The sequence below is a fragment of the Cupressus sempervirens genome, chromosome 8 (genome assembly GCF_028749045.1).
Source record: "Cupressus sempervirens isolate cs-2001-9-10 chromosome 8, ASM2874904v1, whole genome shotgun sequence".
In the NCBI taxonomy this organism is placed as follows: Eukaryota; Viridiplantae; Streptophyta; class Pinopsida; order Cupressales; family Cupressaceae; genus Cupressus; species Cupressus sempervirens.
In genome coordinates, this window is record NC_143125.1 from 361714482 (window position 1) to 361737464 (window position 22983).

At 35.7% G+C, this 22983-nt stretch overlaps 1 protein-coding gene across 1 annotated transcript in view; it reads right to left on the reverse strand.

The window, feature by feature from the left end:
* Positions 1–10979: 10979 nt before the first annotated feature.
* Positions 10980–22983, reverse strand: part of ATSTE24 (Peptidase family M48 family protein) — a 50546-nt gene continuing 38542 nt past the window's right edge. Inside the window, exons 11-14 of the mRNA XM_089797717.1 lie at positions 20734–20847; positions 11720–11791; positions 11429–11494; positions 10980–11336 (exon numbers count right to left, since the gene is read on the reverse strand). Coding sequence (XP_089653843.1) covers positions 11220–11336; positions 11429–11494; positions 11720–11791; positions 20734–20847 — 369 coding nt within the window. The 3' untranslated portion in view covers positions 10980–11219. The remainder of the gene's footprint in view (positions 11337–11428; positions 11495–11719; positions 11792–20733; positions 20848–22983) is intronic.

Genomic DNA, 22983 nt, shown 5'->3' on the forward strand with positions numbered 1-22983 from the left:
AAAGTATTTCATGTACAATAAGGTAGGAGATATGGTGAATCCCAAGAATAAAGTAATTTGTATGTGTGTCCTTAGATAACACTGCTTGAATCAGACAGCAAAACAAAGAAAACAACTTAAGTGAAAAATAGATGCAATATGGCACATTATCTTAGTCTATTTGTATAAATGCATACAATAGATGTCTATAAAGACTAGAAGAGACATTAGGTTGATACAACATATAGTACAACCCATGACGAGTCATCCGAAGCAACAAAAAATGATCCTTATACCTAAAACAAACAAGATGTCCACCAAAGTGCAAAAATGTAAAAAATTAAATAAGATGTAGGAAAGATATGTCTCCAAAAGTATTCAAGTGTCAAATGGTGATGGTTGAATCGAAGATCACATGCTCAAGATATGTCTCCCAAAGTGCAAAATAAAACCCCTACTTTGACGACAACAAATGTCAACAAAAAAACATCAAAATGGAAACTATAACATTGTAATGGGCTCATAACCATCTTTCCAATGATATCTCATCTGCAGAAAACAGAGTTTGTATGCCTGAGATATGACCAAAAAACCATTGGTATCTCCAAACTGAGCTAGAAAGGAAAACAAGTGTGATGATGCAGGCATTGACGCTAGCAAGTGACAAGCCCAAATTTGACAATCAAATGGTCAGTTTGACAAAAAAATCCAAAAAAAATCGTCATAAATTTTCTCAATTCGCCGAAAAATCTATGGCACCGGAAAAAATCCATCTCGCCACAAAAAACAATATGCAAAAAAATATCACGATGTAACCAAAAATAATGTCAGGAAAAAACACGGAGCTGGAGCCAAAAAAAAATGGTGGCCAATGGGTTGTAGTATGTGAGAAAATATGTAAGAGCCAAAACAATCACATGCATGTTTTTAAAAATGCCAAAAATACCAACAAAACATGCAAAAAACCACCCACTAATAAGGTTGAAACAACTTGCAAATCCAGGGACCATTGCCTGTCACCACAAAACCCCATTGCTACCCAGGAATCTGTTGAAACCATGCATAGTTTGTGCCCAACAAAGGACTCAAACCGCCTGGAAAGGAGGAAAAAATGCCTAGAAGGGGTTGGTATGTAGTGCAAGACCTTAAAAAGGTCACCTTGGTACATAGTACAGGTTGGTAAATGCGTAGGCCCACAGATAAGGTGGTGCCACGTGGCGCAGGGCCCGTCAAGGCTGCAACGACTAACACACGAGCGCAAAAGCAGGTACGCAGCCCAAAGAGGGGGCTTAAATATCAACCCACAGCTTAGGCACATGTGTGGCTTGTCAAATAGAAGGTGGGCCCCACCATCTATATGGGCACCTGTGGTAGTGTGGAGCTAAAATTGAAGGTGGAGGACTGAGAAAAGCAATGCTCAACAAAGATGGAGCTTCCGCAAAAAAGGTCGACCAAAAGGTGTGTAGATCAAAAGGACCTACCAGATCGAAGCACGGGCTCCCATAACCAACGCTGGCAACTTCCCAAACAGGTTGGTCCCAAGGTTTTTCTCTACGTCTCTCAAGACTCCCTGACAATAGGTATGCCCAAGAGGGGTGACATTTGCATGTGATGGGGCCGTATGAGGTTGACACTACACATTCGTTCACCTCATGTACCAAGCATGCACTTTCTAAGAAAAAGTGTCGCCCATTTTTTCATGGGCTCTCTTCCTTTTTTTTAAAAAGGCATCCCTCCTAAACCAATGCAAGATTTTAATTTAAAAACATGTATTTTTGACAAAGTGCAATATATAAAAAAATAAAATAAAAATTGTAAGAAATAAAATAAATATATCGGCGTCTTGATTTGCATATCTGAGTCATATGGCCTGGGTGCAAAAATATTTTTCCACAAATTGCAACTTTGTTTAAAATGAACAAATTTTATATGAAAATAGGAGTTTTCAATCACTTTGAGCACAACAGTGATGTCTCCTTGGGCTCAGGGTGACCCAAAATGAAACCAAACCTCTCATAAAGAGAACAGGGGCATGAAAGTTTGGAGTTGAGAAAAGCTCAACCCACAACTCCCAAGAGTCACTTACATACAAACACTTGTCACCGAAAGAGGAAGCTAGAGGCTTGAATTTAGAGATCCACAGAAGATGAGAAATTCTTGACGTGGAAAAAATAAATTGCAATTGCATTGAATGAATGAATGAATGTTACAAAGAGAGATCAATCAATCTTTATGAAGGAGATCAAAAGCCTAAAAGATAATTAAACTAGGTTGCATGATAAAAATAATAAAAGAATTAAGTATTATATGTCTACTATTTAACTTAAGCAAACTAGATATAATAAGAAAATATCTTATTAGTAAGGTAATTATAATTACTAGAGATAGTTTAAAATTTAAACTCTTTCCTTCTTGGGACAACCGTTGAACATCCGCTACAAATTTAAAGTTTGGGCATATGAAAGCCCATTCTTAGCAGCCAAAACTCCAACTTGATAAATCGACAGCTTAGAATCATTAGCGGATTTACACTTCTCCTACTCCACACCAACCACATAAGCTCTTGTGAAGCCAACATAACTCTCCACAAGAAAGACTATGTCCTTAGCAGAAGACCCATACTGGGCAGTGGCATAGCAAAAGAGCCCTCCCCACCAATGGCACCCCCAGATTCAATATAAAATCCTCTCTAGAAAAACTCAAATCTAAAAAATGGAACCAAACATCTCATAAAGAGAACAGGGGCATGAAAGTTTGGAGTTGAGAAAAGTTCAACCCACAGCTCTCAAGAATCACTTACATACAAACACTTGTCACTGAAAGAGAGAAGCAAAGCTATGGAGGCTTGAATTCAGAGATCCACAGAAGATGAGACATTTTTGATATGCAAAAGATAAATCGCAATTGCATTGAATGAATGAATGAATTTTACAAAGAGAGATCAAAGATCAAAAGACTAAAAGATAATTAAGCTAGATTACATGATAAAAATAATAGAAGAATTAAGTATTATATGGCTAATTTTTAACTTAAGCAAACTAGAGATAATAAGAAAATGTCTTATTACTCTACCATAATTATAATTACGAGAGATAGATTTAACTTTAGACTCTTCCCTTCTTGGGACAACCGTTGAACATCCGCCACAACTTAAAGTTTGGGCATATGAAAGCCCATTCTTAGCAGCCAAAACTCCAACTTGATAAATCGACATCTTAGAACCATTAGCGGATTCAGCCTTATCCTAACCCCACGCCAGCCACATAAGCTCTTGCGAAGCCAACGTAACTCTCCACAAGAAAGACCATGTCCTTAACCAGCGGAAGACCCATACTGGGCAGCGTCATAGCAGAAGAGCCCTCCCCACCAATGGCACCCCCAGCCGCAGAAGCATTCACTACAGCAGCCACATCGACAGATTAGGAAGACTTAAACCCATTTGAACACACAATACTCACATGGAAGCCATGTTCTAATAGCCCCAAAGAAGCTCTGAAAGCCTCTGTCGAGTGGGAAGAGTAGACAATAGGGGCCATTTTGCCTATATTCCGAGATATAAAGCTTCTGGAATGTTGGATGGAGATTAGAAAATCATCACTACGTCTTCTCATAAGTGGATGGAGATTAAGAATCTTCAACCTAAATCCTGGCCCTTCTTACCTCAAATTCTCAAATCCCGGGGGTCAGTTCTTCATGTGGAAGAATCCAAAGTGACTTTACCCCATATTAATGCCAGAGTTTTGATTTCCCTTGAACTAAAAATTGATGTACCTAGCAAAATTTCTGTAGAATTAGGACAGTTCTTTTGATCACGGGACTTGAATCTTCTTGGTAATTTTGGAGCTTGTATTCATTGTAAAATTAATGAGCACACTAAGAACGATTAAGAATGCTCAAAAAGAATTTAACATTAACAATGTTAATAGTAGAGGAAATAATTCCAATGCTGATAAGTCTTATGTACATGTTAATAATGATATCATGTTTTTTTTGGTGATCAAAAGAAAGAATGTGGTAATGTTCATTATTAGTACGATTTTGTTACTTTGGCCAACCCATTGTATAAGATTGATTATGATTTGATTCCTGCAAGTAGTCACAAGTCTAGCGACCCCAAGCCCCAATTGGTTCTCAAATCTAAGTCCACCCCTTATGTTTCTAAACCTCAAATTATTATTCCCCTCAAGAAAAATGCCCAACAAAAAGCCTTGGAAATTATCAATTCTAGGGTCGATAAGATTAGGAGTTCCAAGACAACCTCTTTGGCTCAAAGTCCTTCCTCCCGTGAGACCTCACCTTCTCCCACCTTCGTAGATTTTGATAGATTCTTAACCCAAGTACTAATGGTGTTGAGAATATTGATTATGGAGAACAATTTTAGATTACTAATAGTACGGAAAACTTCATATAGACCTTCATTGTCCAATTCTAATGGAAGTGATTCTAAACACAAGAACCCAATAGTGCTTGAATATGTTAACAGGTTGTATAAGAATCCAAATCCCAATTATCAATGAATATGATGAATGTGCATAGTTGGGATGTTAGAGGTCTAGCAATGGCAGACAGGAAATGTCTAGTAAGGAAATGGTGCAACTCCTTAAGAAAAAAGGACACAATCTACCTCCAAGAAATTAAGGTTGTTGGATTCCAAGCTTCCACCAATCTAAAGTTCATTAGGGACCAAGATAAATGTTTGTATTCTAAACATGATAAGGGTAAAGGCAGAGTTGACAGCCTTAACGGACCTCGCGCAGCTGATAAAACTAATAATGATGGAGTTTCACCTTATCAAAGGGCATACTGGGTAACTTTTGTTAATGGCAAGATAGTTAGACTTTGCAACATCTACACCCCCACTGATTACAAAGATAGAGCAAAATTATGGGACTGGTTGCATGCTAACATCCCCATGGCTCAATGTTTATTGGAGATTTCAACATGGTGGAACATAAAGAAGATAAACGTGGAGGACATATTGGTCCAAGTTTAAAAAGAAATTCAATCTTATAGACCCACTGACAGTAGGGAAAAAAAAGGCAAAGATATTTGGTTCGTTTGGTGTAATAATCAAGTTGATAAGAAAAGAGTTTATTATGGACTTGACAAGATGTATGTAAAAGCTTCAGCCTTTTCCTTTGCTTATTCAATTGATCGTCCCCCTGTTAAGGTCCTTCCTATTAGTATGTTATACCATTCTTCTATTTTTGCCAGTATCACCTTATCTAATATAGATGCTCCCTCACTATTATCAGGAGGAGGAACCCCTTCGAACTCAATGTTTCTTTATTAGAGGATGCAAATACCATGGAAGTCGTTAGATGTATTACTCTTATCCAAAGTTTACAGCAACAATGGCAAACCTAGAGAAAAGTAGGATCACTTTATAGATGTATGGAGAAATATGTTTGAAATTGTTGGTTAAAAAACTATTGATAGATCCAAAGAGGAAAATACTCTCCAAACCAATCTTAATACTATTGAGAAGAATATTAAGGTTAAAAGATTGGTAAGGACTTGGAAAAGAAATTGATCATGACCAAGGAAGATTAAAGAGGGTACAAAATTACAAAATTCAAAGATAGAAAATTAGAGAAAATGAATCAGCTTAACGAAGGCGATAGGGGATCCAAATATTTATTTAATTTAATTGAATCCAAAGAAAAGATAAACCTACCATACTCAAGAAGATATAATGAAGACATTCTTTAGTTTTTATAAAGATGGTTTTTCCCCTAAAGAGAGTATGACTAATGATGAGGCCCATAAAAAATGTATTCAACTCATCCCCAACAAGATCACAAAAGAAGAAGAAAAGATCTTAGACAGAGGCATTAGCATAGATGAAATTGAAATTGCCATTAAATCTATGGCCAATGGGAAATCCCCAAGATTGGATGGACTTCCATCAGAATTCTCAACTGAACCTGGAATGGATTGGCGAGGAACTACTGGAATTGAATGAAGACACTTTTGATAGCAACTCTTTGGGGGAAAACATTAGCAAAAGGGTGGTCAAACTGATCCCTAAAGTGGGAGACAAAACCCAAGTGAATAGTTGGAGACCCATAACACTTGAACCTCTCTTATAAAATAATAGATATCATTTTGGCAAGAAGATTAACCTCTATCCTCAATAAGATTGTGTCAGTGACTCAAACTGGATTTATTAGAGGGAGATACATATTAGAGAATCCTATCACAGCCTAGGAAGGTACAAATTGGGCAAAATCCATAGATCGAGAAGTCAGCATGATCTTGCTTGATTCTGAAAAAGCTTATGATAGGTTGGAATAGCCTTTTGTTATTGGTATGTTGAAAGCATTTGGTTTCCCTTGGTGTTTTTGTAAATGGATTTCCATCCTTTTCAAAGATTCCTCCATCGTTATTGATGTCAATGATGAGTAATCATAACCAATCAAATTAAAAATATCAATTAGACAATGGTGTCCTATAGCCCTTGCTTTGTTTGTCATTGTTGTTGATGCTCTGCATTACATTCTTAGAGCCTCAAAGATGGTCGCCCAATTAAGTGTCTCACACTACCAAAAGAGAAAGTTCTCATTAATATGTAATTTGTGGATGATACAACACTCCATCTAGAGCTTTCTAAAGGAAATTTTGACAGGTTGCAATTTTTCTATTTGGCATCAAGAACAAAAATTGTTCCATATTCACTATCATGGGATGGTCTCAGAACAATCTTATTTAGATTAAGGAAAAAAGATGGCCTTGGGTTAAACCCAACACTATTACTATCTAGGCATTGCATTTGTTGTAGAAGCCTCTACTAAGAACATGTAGGATTGGCTTTTTCAAAACTTTAAAAAAGAAAAAAAAAAATTGTAAACTCAACTTTTATCATTGGTCAGTAGATACTAAAATTGTTTGAGAAGTCTCATCCTCTCATGCTTTATATTACTCTTTTGCTTGGCTTTTCTCTAATTACCAGACTTATAAATTTGAAAGAACTCTTAGAGACTTTTTATGTTCTAATAGTTTGGGCAGCCAAAAAGAAGACATTGTGTTAAGTGGGAATGGTGTTGCACACCAAGACAGAATGGCGGTTGAAAGGTCTTCAAGCTCATAATGTTGCTCTGGCATCCAAATGGATTTTCAACGCATTACAAGGTAGTGAACCGTGGAAAGTCCTTATTAGAAATAATATACAAAAAGCTTCTATTTGCAAAGATAAAAGATGAAATGATACACCTATCCATGACATTGTTCTTGATGATTTTGATGTTGAAGTCTTTGGATCTAAATTATTTTTTACTATTTAAAAAGCTCGGTCTTAGGTGAGGAAGCTCGTTTGCTCCAAATATGCTATTGGAGGACTCGCTTCTTTTTCTGACCTTGATCGTTCCTTATGGTGGGGTGTCTGTCTAGATGGTAACTCTCTTGCCCTTACCCAATCTTGCTCTGCTAACCGATGGGTTGATCTGGGGATAGTTCATGTTGGGGACACTCTGATTGATAACCAGTTGGGCTCTTGGGAGGATATCAGTTGTAAGTTTAACATTCGTCGTTCTCGAAAAAAAAATTCACTTCAATCAGTGGAGTTGTGGGATACTGGTTCCCTGGTAAGATATACAACTGTGATAATTTTTTGCAGCAGGTAAAATGGATGGATGGATGGATGGTGAGTTATTTAAGGAAGCTTCTACTAAGTAGATTTATAATATGCTAAAGAAGGATGTGATTTTGGATAAGGTTAATAAAGACGAGTCCTCATTGGCCGAGCTCTAGGTGACATTTTCACTTTGACTTTCACTGGCAATCTCCTATTGAACCAAGGAAATTGTGTTTTAGATGGATGCTTCTCCTTAAAAAACATGTTATTGGATCTGTTTTATGATTTTATCTTTCATTGGTCTTGATCTGTTTTATCTCTCGTTGGTCTTGAACCTGTAATGTGCTCTATGTGGATGCACTGAATCTTTCCATCATCTTTTCTTTGATTTCATTTTTGCTAAAAGAGTCTCGTCTTTCTTGGTCAGCCTTGTGTTTGGAGAAACAAACCAGACATTTATTGACATGAAGTTCTTACTGGTCTTGTGGATGCTTTTGATTTGAGACAAACAATTTCTGGTTTGCTTTTCTAATGAGATCTATTGTATCTTTGGAAAATGAGAAATGAGGAAATATTTCAGGGCAGCAAAAAGAGTCTTGTGATATTGCTATCAGGATTTAACTGTGTGAAACTCATTGACCCATGTTTCATGAGTAGTGAGTCACAGGAATCCATCTCTCGTGACAATAAATGGAACACTTAACAATCATTGGAACTAGGTAATGCTCACAGGGGTGAAGCACTGGGAGTTCCTTGGAGGTCACCCATCCCAGTACTACTCCAGCTCAAGTGTGCTTAACTACGGAATTTCCTCCATGGTTAAACCCACTCTGCTTGCAACCCCATTTACAAAACCTTCACCAAGTACTATGCCTTGTAAACCAATCATTAGAGAGCCCCTTAAGCTCATCAATTGACAAGTAGGAGACATTTTTCCACAAGTCAAATTGTGATATTGATAATGAAGATTTAACTGTGTAGTTTTTGAGTAAAACTCATTGACTCATATTTCATGAGTATCACCTAGACTCAATGAGTATCACCTAGAAAGCCCCTAAAGCTCATCAATTGATAACTCGGATACATTTTTCCATGGCAAGTCAAACTGTGAGCATCACTTAGATCCAATGTGTGCTATGTGTTCCGTTTATTGTCATAAGAGATGGATTTATATCAGTCATTCCTTATGAAACATGAGTTGGTGAGTTTGACTCAAAAACTACACAGTTAAATCCTGATAGCAATATCACAATTTGACTTGCTGTGGAAAAATGTCTCCTACTAATAAAAAGGAGTCTTACTGAGCTTACCTTTCAACTCACCCATTTTTGCATAATGACCTAAGTTTCTGCTGTGCTTGATATTCTCAAAGACAGATTCATTATTCTTGTTCGATAAGGTGCAATGATAATTACAAATATAATAAGATGCTGAATCAAGAAGAGTTAGCCGCTCTGAAGCAATGGATGACGGGATAGATGTTGGTCAGAAGAACAAAAAGATCCAGGAGGAAAGAGACAAGAATGTTCCTAGCTGGGAGGATCCATTCACTACCAGGCCTGCAGTTCAACCTCCTATTCGAGCATGACTGAGATAAGGCTGAAGTCACTAACAATATCATATCCCTGTGATTAATCTGATGTATAATGTTTTATAGTCCTTATGTTTTGTAATGATCAGACTGAAATATATAATATGTAAATATTTTTGGGGGGATGGTAAACATATATAGGTACCCTGTACCCATAGGTAGGGGGCTTCTTGTTCGTACTGATTCTGGTAAACTGTCTCGAGCAGAGAACATGATGTTTTAGTTGTGACCTCTGTTTTCCTCTCTATATTAAATAGGAAACAAAAAAAAAACCAAGAGCACTAGTTCACTTGTTAACTGCATAATGATTGCCAACTGAAAAATGAAGAAGATTCTAAAATATAGTCTAATCTGTAAATCCAATCTCTCTATCAGAAAGATATGTAATATTTTTGCATTGAGCCTATGCCCTATAAGAACCTTTGACAGAACGATGTCTCAAATTCTGCATTGACCTTACACTATAGGAAAGTTAAATGAAAATGAAGTCTCAAATTTGGCATTGAACATGTGTTCTGTCAAGTTGGGAACAAGTTTGTGTTCGAAGATGACCCCTCTAATTAAGGATTCCTCCATGTGCACAACAGAGTTTCAATCTCATACTCGCCTGCCTTGCTCTTTCTAGAAATCAGGGGATTAATGATATTCTAAAAACACCTTAAAAAACTCGTCACTGGAAGGACAAAAATTTGAGATCAACCAAAAAACAATAGGCAGAGCCTTGGAAATACTCGTTTTTAAAGCATTAAAATGAAATCTGATGCTATTAATTGTTTCAATGCTCTGGGATGAGAGAACGTGGATTTTCAAGTGATTTGAACAATTTGCACCGAAAATCTGTAAATACTAGCAAATAGTATCAAATTGTACCAAATGTGTGTTTAGTCAGATTAAGGGTGGGAAAGGTGAATCAGCCCAAGAGCCAAAGTTTTTAACTTGAGTTTAGAAAAGCAGAGGGACAAATCTCTGACTGCAGAGCTGCAGAATCATTCTGTGTATTCAATATTCAAGTTCAGTTTCATTTTTTAGCCACCTAGCCCCATATACCTTTCACACCATGAATTGACTCAAACCATATTTGGCACAATTTGATGTAATGTGCTAGCATTTGAAGGCATTTAATGCAGTCGTCCCAATCATCCAAATAAAACATTCGCCCCCAAGCCCACAAAAATGTTCCAAGGAGGGCAAACAGTATCCATATGCAATACAATTGAATTGATTATTGAACAAATGCAAAGGTCCACATGCATATAAGACATACCGAAACTTTACACAAGATGGTCATATACATGTATAAAGACATTTCCTCGAAACAAGGATAAAGTAGGAAATGGCATGGTATTCTAATTTCACTATTATAGTTATCAAAACTCTCCTTTTCAACATTTAAAATAAAATGAGTCAACTCTAACCAGTCAATTTCTTTCTACTAGCCTTCTTTCTCTTAGAAACTTCATCTATATAAAGCAATTGCTTCTCAACATGAAAACTTAAAAAGTTAAAATGACAAGAATAACCATAAATAAACACAGAACAGGCAATAAAACAAAAATGCCATGAGATATCTATGTTGAGATTATTGTATTCAAGTGCAACTTGCAGAAGATACCATATGCTCAATGTTTTGTGCTTGCATTATTGTTTCCATGTATTGGGGAGGTGTCAAATTCCACTTACAGTACAACTAAAGTAGTTTTGACCATAAATAGTATATGAAATCCCCAAAGCCTGTATAGCTGTTGCAGTTAACCAGATTGAAAACAAAACTTAAATGCTAATATTCATCCACCTTAGTCCAAGAATAGATAGACAAAGAAAGAATTGACATAGTCATTATCCAAAACATTGATTCTATTATAACCTTCCATTGATATGCAAACACTGAATACAGACAATTATAAAATGCTATCATAGCCACAGAAATAATGTTTTCTTCATCGAAAAGCCTTCTGCAGTTCATCAAAATTAGCATCAAAATGTATGGGCATCCAATCTGGAAGAAAAACTGGATGGATCGCAGTTACAGATGAATCAAACTGATGTAATCAGTAATACAAAATTTACAAAATGCTGCTATTTCTCTTTTTTATCAGACTCATCAAGTGCAGCAAGCCTCTCTACAAGAGGTGGGTGAGAATAATGATATGCAGAGTACCAGGGATCAGTGTTCATAGCTGACAAATTTTCCTCCTGTGCATACCACTTGGAATCAGATAAATCTCAAAGACAGTGCAGCATGAATTTAAGAATCAAAAGTACTAGCTCAACCACAATGGTCTTACCTGCAATTTTATCAGTCCTGCTCGGAGAGGAGCGCCATATCCAAGGGACTTTGCAAAGGCATCGGCCTGCGTCAGGAAAAACAAAATAAGAGATTGCTGGAAGAGCCAAACCAGATAAAGGAACACAGCATTACATATTTCGAAACCCAAGCAAGCCTCACTGATGAATACAAATTATCCACCAAGGTTTTAGAACAGTGCAATATGAGAACACGAACCTACACGATGCAACTTATATAATGCATAAAATTCCAGAAAAGATCAAACATATAGTGGTTAATAAGAGTTTACCTGGAACTCAAAAGCACGACTAACAAGATTGAGAGCAAAACTCACAAGATGATGAATAGGCATTATTGTATGCTGCATATTCAAACCAGAAAAGTAACAGACACAGTTAGTACACATTGAAACATAAATCAATAAAACTGAGAAACTACATAGGTGTAAAATAACGGGAAGCTAGAAAATCTACAAATAATAAACAATCAAAGATACATAAATTAAAGAACAAAATGCTGTATGTTGTGTAACAAGAAGCGAGTGTAAATGCAAGTCTCCATGATGAATGCCATCTATTCATTGTGAGACTGCATTTATTATAGACATGTTAACTATCAATCAGTTCAGTTATGAAATCTTCATTATCTCCAAATTCTAAATCAGCCATAACATGTGCCATCTCATTCTTCCTAGAAATCGTAGTTGAGATTCAAGAATGCTTTGTAATGAATCCACTAGTTCAATTGATACAATACTATGAAGTATTTGCTTTGCAGTAAATTATTTCCACTGCAATTGATTTGTTATCATAGTTGCATTTGCATTTGGATTTAGTGGCATTCCATATCCACAGCGTGCTCTATTTTAAGCTCTTGTTTCATGACGTATTTATTTTTCTATATTTGGGCCCAAATCTATAGCCATCTTTGCTTAGGGTCAAGTAAACAAAGTAAAATCCAATACTTCGTATTGTCTCTATAACAATCATGTTGATGCTAACCTCTTTCTTTGGACATATGGTATCTTCAGTGTTTTTGAGTCCACATCATTGCACAGTGATCCCAATTTATTTTAGTTTTTGTTGTTGTCTCTTGTTCTAGCTTTATATGTAATGTCCTTATTCTAATCCATTCTTGTAAGAACCTCCCTCAATTCTCAAACCAAAGTTTTTGCAATTATTCAATGAGAGATGCACTGAAATGTTATTGTCAAATAGTTTTGTATGCAAACCACTTTTAAGAGTTTCTGACTGTAATTGTTATAATAATCTATTCTGGTGGTTTTGGAACATTTATTGTGATATAAAAATCATTACAACTCCATAGAAATCTTAAGGCATTGTATCAAGGAAATTGTCTTTCATATTTATATGACCAAAAATGAAAATTGGAAGATTTTATCACACCGTTGAAAAAAATAGATATTTGACTTTTTGACCTCTCAACAACAAAATCAAACACTCTAAATGGGAAAGCTGTTCATGGATTCACCTAACAAAAAAGATTTGGAACTACTCCCAAGTCAGAATCCTGCAGCTCTCATAAATGTGTGCACTATATTCTTGCTAACAAAATTGTGCTATAACTTGCTCTTCCTCGATCTGGCCTTGTTTTAAGGCTGTGATCAACATAAAGTTTCACAAAATGTAAATTCTTGCCTCCACTCATCCAAACTCTTAAAACTAACACTTCAATATGCCCATGCATGCAAATATAGCAGATGACACTCAGGAATTCAAAATTGGCATTTGCATAAGGTGGCAAGCAGAAAATACTAACAAAAGATCCTTGTGTCCCACAATCGCTGGGCTTCAACTCTAACTAATTTTAAAGGCTTGGGCCTTTCTAAGAAAGTTTGGCAGCCAACAAAGATCCTTGAAACCATTACAACCCCTTCAATGCTCGGCAACTTTGAGTTTTGAAAGTTACACAACTTCCCATATGGTGCTGCACTTCCATCCCCTGTGCTGATGATTTCCTTTCATATGCTTTATTCTCCTTGATTGAAATCTTCAAAAAGGCAAACTGGAGTTTTAGTCATACAAGAGCCCACCACAAGATAAATTATTCCTTTTCCCAGGATTTTTTTCTAGCCTTGAAGCTATGTTGGATTCTCCTAAAACCTTTAAGCATATCTTAAATGCTACAAACCCTTTAATCCTTCTAATGTTTACAGCTAGAAGTGACACTCGGCAACAATAAATAGTAAATACATAATATGTTAAATTTGCCTTTAATCATTGCACACTTGACACTTTAGTGAATAATTTGACACTACAAACCTCCCCTTTAATCCTTTTAATGTTACAGCTAGAAGTGATACTCAACAGCAATAAATACATAATTTTTTAATTTTCCTTTAATCATTGCACACTTGACACTTCAGTGAATAATTTGACACTACAAACCTCCCCTTTAATCCTTTTAATGTTACAGCTAGAAGTGATACTCAACAGCAATAAATACATAATATTTTAAATTTGCCTTTAATAATTGCACACTTGACATTTCAGTGAATAATTTGACCCAAAAATACATCCTCAACAAAAATCAAAAATCCTTGAACCTACAACACAAAATCAATACCCATAAATCTGATTCAGCAAACTTATAAAATTTGACTGACTCCACCTGCAATCAGCTAAGACAAACTTTCACTGCTGAAACCAATCTCTACTGAAGGTGTTTCTGTCCCAAGATAAGTTGCCGGTTAGCATTCCAGTTCGCAGTCAGAATCAGCTTTGGAGTTTGGGTACATGGTTCAGTCAGAAATGTTTTTGGAAATTGGATTCATTTTGGGTTCATCCATACAAAAACACATAAAAATCAAAAATTTAAAATACCCACATATGCAGCAGTAATTAAGTTTATACTACACCGCTATGCTAATAGTCAAATAACAAAGAAAAATAATTCAATTCTTCTGTGGAATTATTATTTGGCATCTGCAGCTGGATCATTGATTGCTAGGTTACTTGCAATATGAAATTCTGGAAACAAACAATACATTGCTCCTATAAGCCTCATGAACAAGCATGCAAATATCGCATAGCACATCTTATCATCTTATAGTTTTGAGTATTCATAATTGCTCACTCATTTGTATGTAGGGAATGTTGTATAGGAAGGCTCATAACTGGAGTTTTTCAATGTAATGTTTAACCCATGCTGCTCGTAAGTGAATGAGCGATTTACTTTTTGAGGTTCTGTTATTGGATTTATTTCAGTCTCAACTCTCACGTGGTGAAAGGAACAAAACTATCCTATGGAACTACAAATTTAGAACTAACACTGTACAAATTCTGAAATCAACAGAATTCAGTGATCACAGTAATTCAAATAGCAGTCTTAGAGAAGAGAGAATTGTTCATCAAAGTAAAAGGAAAACATGCTGCAGTATTATAATTCCACACAAGAATTGAAATATTTATCTCAGAAACCCATTGAAGAGAGCAACACCAAATAGTATGCCAAAAAATACAAATTTGGAGGCAAAATTCAGCTTAGGTTTGCCTGGATTTCTCTGACCCGGACCCACAGGCTGTAGGAACCACAGAGGAGTGGAACAGAACCAAAACACAGTTCAAACCAGACCAGCAACTGGAGGTTGCCGGGGGATGGACCCACTACCGTAGGTCCCAAAGTTCAAAAAGAGCACAACAGCTCCAATTCCCACCAAGAATTTCACCAAAGATGAAAATCCAGAATGAATGACCAAAAGCCTCTTTCGCCACTTTTATAATTTTCTTAAGAACTTTTCAAAAATCACTTCAAAATAAAATTCCTTTTTGTTCCATAAAGTGATTTTATTTCATTGATAAACTTTCCCAGCACTTTAGTTACTCAAATTCACCTTATTAACCTGTGTTCCCCTGAGTTTCTGGGATGGGGACGGCAGCGTACGGCAAGAAAGGTTTCTGGGACAACAAATTTTTTTGCCGATTTTGAGGACAGGGTGGGGTGGGGGGAGGGGGTGGCTTATAAGGAAATTTTCAAATATACACTGAAATTTGCAACTATACATGTCATTCATATGAAACTAAGCACAAAGCATGTCATTTAAACATTATAGAACCTTAACATACACCATTTGAATGCAATCTATAAATAATAACCGATTTCAGTTCTCAATTGTCAATATGCATATCAATATGTGAACAAAAACATTTAAATATAAGTTTAACAGTGAACAATATCATAAAAAAATCTGGAAATCTAAATATGCCCAAAGGCTAGAGGGCTGTCATAAAGTTTCATCATTCATCATGTTCAAGTGTTCAACATAGAAAATAAAATATATTAAAATGAAGCAAGTCGCAACACACTCCAACTTCACAGGCAAAACCAAACAAATGCCATAACAACCACAATGTGGTCGTTTTTTCATCATTCATCATTCCTCTTTCCATACCGGGGACGGCCGGCTGTCCCTTGTTTCTTTCCCAAACATCCCCAAGTACCAGGGATGTCTCCTGCACTTTTTGCCAAAATGGGGACAGCAAGGGACGTCCCATACCCGTCCCCCTTCTTGGGGACATCCCAGTCTCAGAAACCTTGGCTTTTCGGGAAGGGACATGTCCCCAGGGTACGTAGTTATTAAATAATTAAAACAAGTTCTCTTTTGACAAATTTTAAATATTTAATTATTGAAATTATTTTCCACATATCCAGAAATTGCAGAAATACAATAATCACCTGAGAGTGAATTCTAACACACCAACCTACTCAGTAACTCACTGGAGATCCAACTTAATATATATGATACTTTCCAAAATTAGAATATTCTCCAAGAAGCTTGGAGAGTACAGAAAATAGCATTAGTGTACTCCACTTCATCCCCATAACACAATGCAAACAAATGAATTCCATTTCCAAAAAGCCGGCACCCTCCAAGAAAGCTGGAACTAATTAAACTGCAGGCTGACCAAAAATAGGGACATTACATTCCAAAATTCTTGGGGAGTGCTAATATTTTCAAAAAGAAATTCGAACAATAATAGCCAGTTCCTCATGCGAATATAGCCTCAACTTGTCAAGAACTAAAGTCCTATGAACTTAAGGAATTGGTGGAATTATTAAGACAAATTAATTGGCTTATTTAATCTTCTTTGCAAGACCTATTTTAAATGGGAATTACATAATTAAAATATTAAAGCTATTGGAAAGGTAAAATCAAATGATAACTTATATATAATTATCTCACAATGTGTTTTAAGTGTGCAATTAAAAAATTGCTCAGCTCAAGGTGCTGAGAAGCAGTCATAAGGTCACTTTATGTTATTTTATTAAAGGAAACAAAAAAATTGAAAAAGACAACATTGTTTTTGGAGTTATTTTCATTTCTGAAGTATGAACACACATTCATCAGCTCCATTTCCCAAGGGCAGAATTCCTTCAGAAATTTGAAAGCTTCGAAAATGAAAACCTTGCTAGTTTTCAAACTAATTTCATCCAAGATTTACCAGTGTGCAGTAACAATTGGTTTGGTATAAAAACCTTTATTCCTTTTCTAATGGTTTTATTCAGGAATTGCAATTGTGCTAAAATTGCAGATTGAGTTTCAGATTTAGCTGATATTTGTGGTTTTGGTTTTCAGTGTTTATATTTGCAAAGATTTTCCACGTTTCCAGTTCGGTGTGTGATTTCAATGTATTTTGTTCTCTGTGTTGTTACCAGTTAAGCTTTCATTTTTGGGTTATGGTGACTGTGTTGTGTACTGATCACAAAAAGGAAGAAAAAAGAAATCATTGAATTTTTTAACATTGATCACCTTTAAAAAAATTATCAGCAAACCATACTTTTGAAAGGAGTTAACTTTATGACTGCCATAGCATAAGTTGACTTTAAAGCAATATTGACAGATGCTAGCCATCAATAATATATTTCTATGGACTGCAGTGTTTTTACTATGGCTTGCAGCCTACTGTCCATTCTTAAGCAGTTGTACAATTGGTCATTAATGCAAACCAAGGTTACATGGGGACGGGTGTACTTGGATACTTAGGGTACAGGTACGGGTACGGCTATTTTTCAAAATAGGGTATGGGGGTACTTTGGGAATGTCAATTTTTTTAATGTATTTTGAATGTCAATTTTTTAATATATTTTAATATTTATAGAAAATCTTAAAATATGAGTCATGACAATAGCTTTTCAAAACAAGAGCAGTGATAAAGTTTGCAAATGAAATGTACTGTTTTCAGTTTCAGATTTGAAATATGTTTGTAACTTTGTAATGATAATATTACTAAATGTTTAGATGCATAACAGAGAAGGCAGACTTTAAACATGAACAAGAAGATCATAAATCATAAAACAATGACACACTGTAAATGATAAACTTCTGACTTGAACAGTGATAAAGTTTACTGTTAATCAGTATTGTATCAAAGTTTCAAATTGATTACATATTGAATCAAGCTTGATAAACAAACAAGCTGATACACAAAAAAAAAAAACCGAAACAACAAGCCAGTAAGTGGATACATGTGCCCGGTACTTAAGGTATGGGGACGGGGGTTGGTTACGGCTATGGCTATTTTTCAAAATAGGGGATGGGGGTACTTGGGTATGTCAGTTTTTTTTAAATATAAATTAAAATTTATAGAAACACTTAAAATATGAGTAATAACAATGGTTTTTCAAAACAAGAATAGTCATTAAGCTTGCAGATGTAATGTGTTGTTTTCAGGTACAGATTTGCAATATGTTTGTCATAATAATACATGCTAAATGTTTAGATGCATAATAGAGAAGGCAGATTTTGAACATGAACAAGAAGATCATAAATCGTATAACAATGATTTATTGCACATGATAAATTTTGACTTAAACAGTGATAAAGTTTACTATTAATCAGTATTGTATCAAAGTTTCAAATTGATTACATGTCGAATTAAGCTTGATAAACATCAAGCTGATATGCAAATAAAAAGCCGAAACAAAATCAGAAATCATAAAAGCTATGATGCTCTGCATTGAGTACCCGGTACTCGGGTACTTGGGTACGCATCCTAGGGATGTGGGTACGCATACCCATGCAACCTTAATTTTAACTTATATTCATTCTTGCTATATCATACAAAAAAATTCAATGATTAACAGGCAGGTCAGCAGTGAGGTGTTGACATCTTCAACATATTATATCACTCAGAGGTTTGAACATCTCATTCCAGGTAATAACTTATTTGCTTGTAGTTTCAAACCAACTGTTTGACAGAATGCTCATATTCATATTTATGGAAATCGTATGATGTGTCTATGTTTGTGTCAAATATGTTTATCAATGAATATCATTCATCATTGTAGTAATCTGGAAGGTATTCTATTGAAGTCTTCCATTTCCAAGTACTTTGTTTGCAATAGATTCTTCAACGGTAGTACTCTTGGGTCCCATTTTATTTCAACCTCTGTCTCTATAGCATGAACCAAAATCGGGGGGGGGTTAGTTTGCCATTTTGGTATTGACACAACATTATTTGCACTCACTACCAGCCAGTTTGGCTAGGGTGATTCTATGCTTGTTTCAAATAAACCAAATCGGTTGAGTTAATTTGCCCTTTTTTATTGATGCAACTTTATTTGTTCTCACTATCAGCCAGTTTGGATAGGACAATGGCAGCACCAATTTCAGGTGGTTGTTTTTTAATGGAGGTACAGGACTTTCAATAAACCATCTTTCTTTAGATCATTAACATGTTCCTTTTTCTAGCTTTATGAGTAACCCTTTGAGCTTATGATTATAACCTCTTAATTTCACTTTACCTTGTTTTCTATTATAGCTTTCTATATTGCTATACCAAAGCAGCTTGAATTCTTCTTCAAAGGCCTTTCTTAATCTCATCCATATAATTTGGGAGGTTGGTTCAAATTTTCCATAACAATTGATGGGCATGCCTCTTAGGGCTGCTAGAAAAAGCCATAGCCAATATGCTTTATCTCCTTAGCTATTTGTTTTCCAGATTATCTCATAGGTTTTACAATGCCTTACAGTAGTACACTTTGACCCATTACCTGTAAACTGGATCAGATTTTCCCTATTTACATTGAGGCTTAATCGTAAAGTTGCCATGGTTTATCCTAATGCAAATCCAGAGCCTAGAACCTAATTGTTTAACCTTCAAGTTCTTTAAATGCCTTTAGAACCTCATAATCAGTCGCTACTTCCTGTTATCATTGTGTTTATCAATTAGTTTTTTAAGAGCAACAAATGTAAGGTTGCTGTATAGGACTATCGACACAAAAGGCCAGGCTCAAGATAACATCTTCTACTCCTGAATATTCTCATATTGGACCTGTTGTCAAGACCCCTGTGACCAATTTTCCTTCTGGAGTTTGTATTCTTTCATGAGACATTAACGTCAAATTATCTTCTGTCAACTCATTTTATTGGTTTTTTTTAAGAAAAGTTGAACATAGATGCATAGTTGGAAAACTCGAACTCAGCAACAACTCACCAAGCCCCCTAATAGTTTATTCAGGAAAAAATCGGCCATTTTTAAAAAAAAAACTTGGGAAAACTCGGAAACCTAAAAAAACCGCTAAAATTTAATTCAAAATACATTTTTTGCAAATTTCAATGAGAAGATGCATCTAATGAGTTAATTAAAGAGAACAAAAAAGAAACAAGCAAAATTTAGATATATATAAATGCATAGTGGATACAAAATCGCATTCTCATGAGGAATGCTGATGGCGGGAAACATAATAATAAATAGTTTGTGTCAAACTAGAAGTAAATACACCATTACAATCACATCTTCCTTTTCCCAGCTCTACTAGCATGCTGTAATTCTCTATTATACTTAATATATATAGGCTTTTTGCCTTTTGTTTTTAACAAAAAAAAAATTGATAATTTTTTTTTTTTAAAAGAGTTATTCTGAAAAACTAATCAGTGATTTTTTCTCTAGCTGAGTTGCGATTAAATCTGGAAAAAACTTGCCAGTCCCAAAAACTCGGCGATTGGTAAAAATTCATCGATTTTTCGGCGATTATGCCAACTATGCATAGATGCATTTCCTCCAATTTGTACCAATGTATTAACATAATCATAAGTTGCAAATACACTCAAAATTCCCTTTAGGAGTTTCTGTTTACTTTCATCCAAAGAATGGAATTCATGTATTCATTTGGAATTAGTCAGCGTGACAGTCAAGGTTTATTAGAAACAGTAATATTCAGCCATGTTATGGAACAAACCACAGAGAGTTCCTAGTCATATTGGTCCAGCTGATTCTGTTATAATATTCATCTGGAGAAAAAGTAAATGTGTGTAGGTTAGAAGTAAAACAAAGAACTTACCTGAAAAATAAGAAGCCCAATAAGCACAGGTTGTGTTTCAAATCCAAAACTTACGAAAAGGTCCTTTGAGTTTCGAACAAGAGTATACCCACCAAATTGCAGAAGGGTAAGAACCTGTAAAGATCATATACACCTGATGTCAGCAATGCAAGTAAAACTTTGGATTTACTCCATCTTTATGTCAAACATTCTATAAAATCCTTGAAAAGCCCCTCAAATTCACAATTAATACTGGCAATCAATTGGTCTGAAAATCAGACACCCTCACCCTCTACTGTTGAATAATTATTCCACAAATACACCTATCAAAGTATTACTATATTATATAATATGTACCACATATATAACTTAAATACATCTATCTAAAAGACAGCAAGCAATATCCATGTACGTAAATTGGACAAAAAGTATTAAGTTATTAACTTAAGAGAAAGTTGGTATAAAACCATAATTTTATTTACATAACTGTTATTTTAATTTACTTCAAAATGGTTATAATCCCTAACAAAATTGTGTCACAAGAGTTTCACGAGGTACGTCTTCCCCTAATGTTGTGCTTCCCATTCAAGATTTTGATAAAACATGTGAAAAAGTTGAAAAAAATACTTCAATAGGCTATTTTGTGCGTAGGGTCCCTCTTGAAACCATGCTAGAGCAATGGGTTTCTAAGGCTTGGACTCCCCAAGGGATCCGCCTTGATGGTGTTCAAAGCCTTACTAAGGGCTTTTTTTGTTTCGATTTTCCAATCCCACTCATGTCAAGGCTATTTTCTACAATTAAGCTTTGTTTTGAATGGCAGACATCTAGAATGCATCCGTCCAAGATGAATTTTTATCTCAACACATCTCTGCTTCATCACCAAGCCACCATGGCCAACATTCAATAGGGTTGGAACCTAGAGCCTAGGTTGTATCTTCAAACTAGGTGGATTGATTGGTAAAATGATGCCATGACTTGTGCTGTGAGATTTCTCTACATTTATGATCAACAACTTGCAATGTATAGTCAGTAGTCCTATGTTGCCAACACCAAGAATCTTCATGCAACCACTTAAGCTCTAGCTTCAAATCATTTTGATGCGGACTTGCAAGTTAAGCTAGCTCAACTCAAACACCAAAAGAAGATTGTTGATCAACATTCTACCAGAGGAGCTTCAATTAAAGCCAAGTTGCATTTGCTTAAAGTGGGGTACAAAGCTTTGAAGGAGTTTTTCATGGCTCTTAGAGCTTGTCATACTTCCTCAGGTATCAAAAGAATTATAAGACAATCTATTCTCATAGAGCTTCCTAACATTCTTCAAAGTTTTGCCCAACATTATGAGGTGGTGTTCTAAGTGCAGGAAATTTGATGTAAGAGCATCTTGGGGTAGTCAGCAATCCTGCATGCAGAAGCATCGAGCTTGAATTTGTGGACCGATGGTTCACACAATTGGAGATGTGTTCGAGGTACATTGGGGAACCTTGTCCTAAGTGCACATAAAGTTTGGAGTAATGGTGATGGAATTAGAGCCGTTTTGGCGGTTGTTGGTAGTGTGTTCCTGAATTCCTGGACAAACTTTGGAGATTGTTTTTGCAAACTTCCATCTGTGGGAGTTGGCTCATGCGCTCTTGGATTTTGATCGTTGCATGGCACATGGACCTATGTCTAAGAGCACGTACTCTTATTTGATCTTTTGAGTTCGTTGTGCATTGTAAACTTGGGGCTTGACCTAAGTATTTAGTTATTTCATGTATTTAATGTCTGTTGCCAAGCCAACTTGTGGCTTGAGGGTTTATTTAATGTAACTTGCTAGATCAACTCGTTGATTCGTTTAGTATAAGTAGAGGGTCTTGTGGTGTCTTGAGTCATTCATCCAACATGGAGTTTAGCACAGAATAGCTGAGAGGAGCGAAGTTTAGCAAAGCTAGTAGCTAAGTGTGGGCTTTGGAAACAAGAAAGTTGCTTGGAGGCTTTTGAGCACAAGTTCAAATTCTTCTTGGGGTTTCTACCAAATTCTGGATTTGGGCTAGCTAGAGTTGGATCCTGCGAAGTGTTGCAAAATTGTTTTCGTAATTACTGATGTATTTGGTCATAACTCGAAGGCCTTACAGTCAGCCATGTTGGAAAAAAATCTTATGATTCTATTATGAAAATTGGTGTTGATTTGAATCTAAATCTCTATGTTATTGTTATACTTTCATTGTGTGGTTAATTGTTGGGGGCTAGGACATCTCCTTTGGCAATTCTCTTGCCTTGTACTGCATCAAGTGG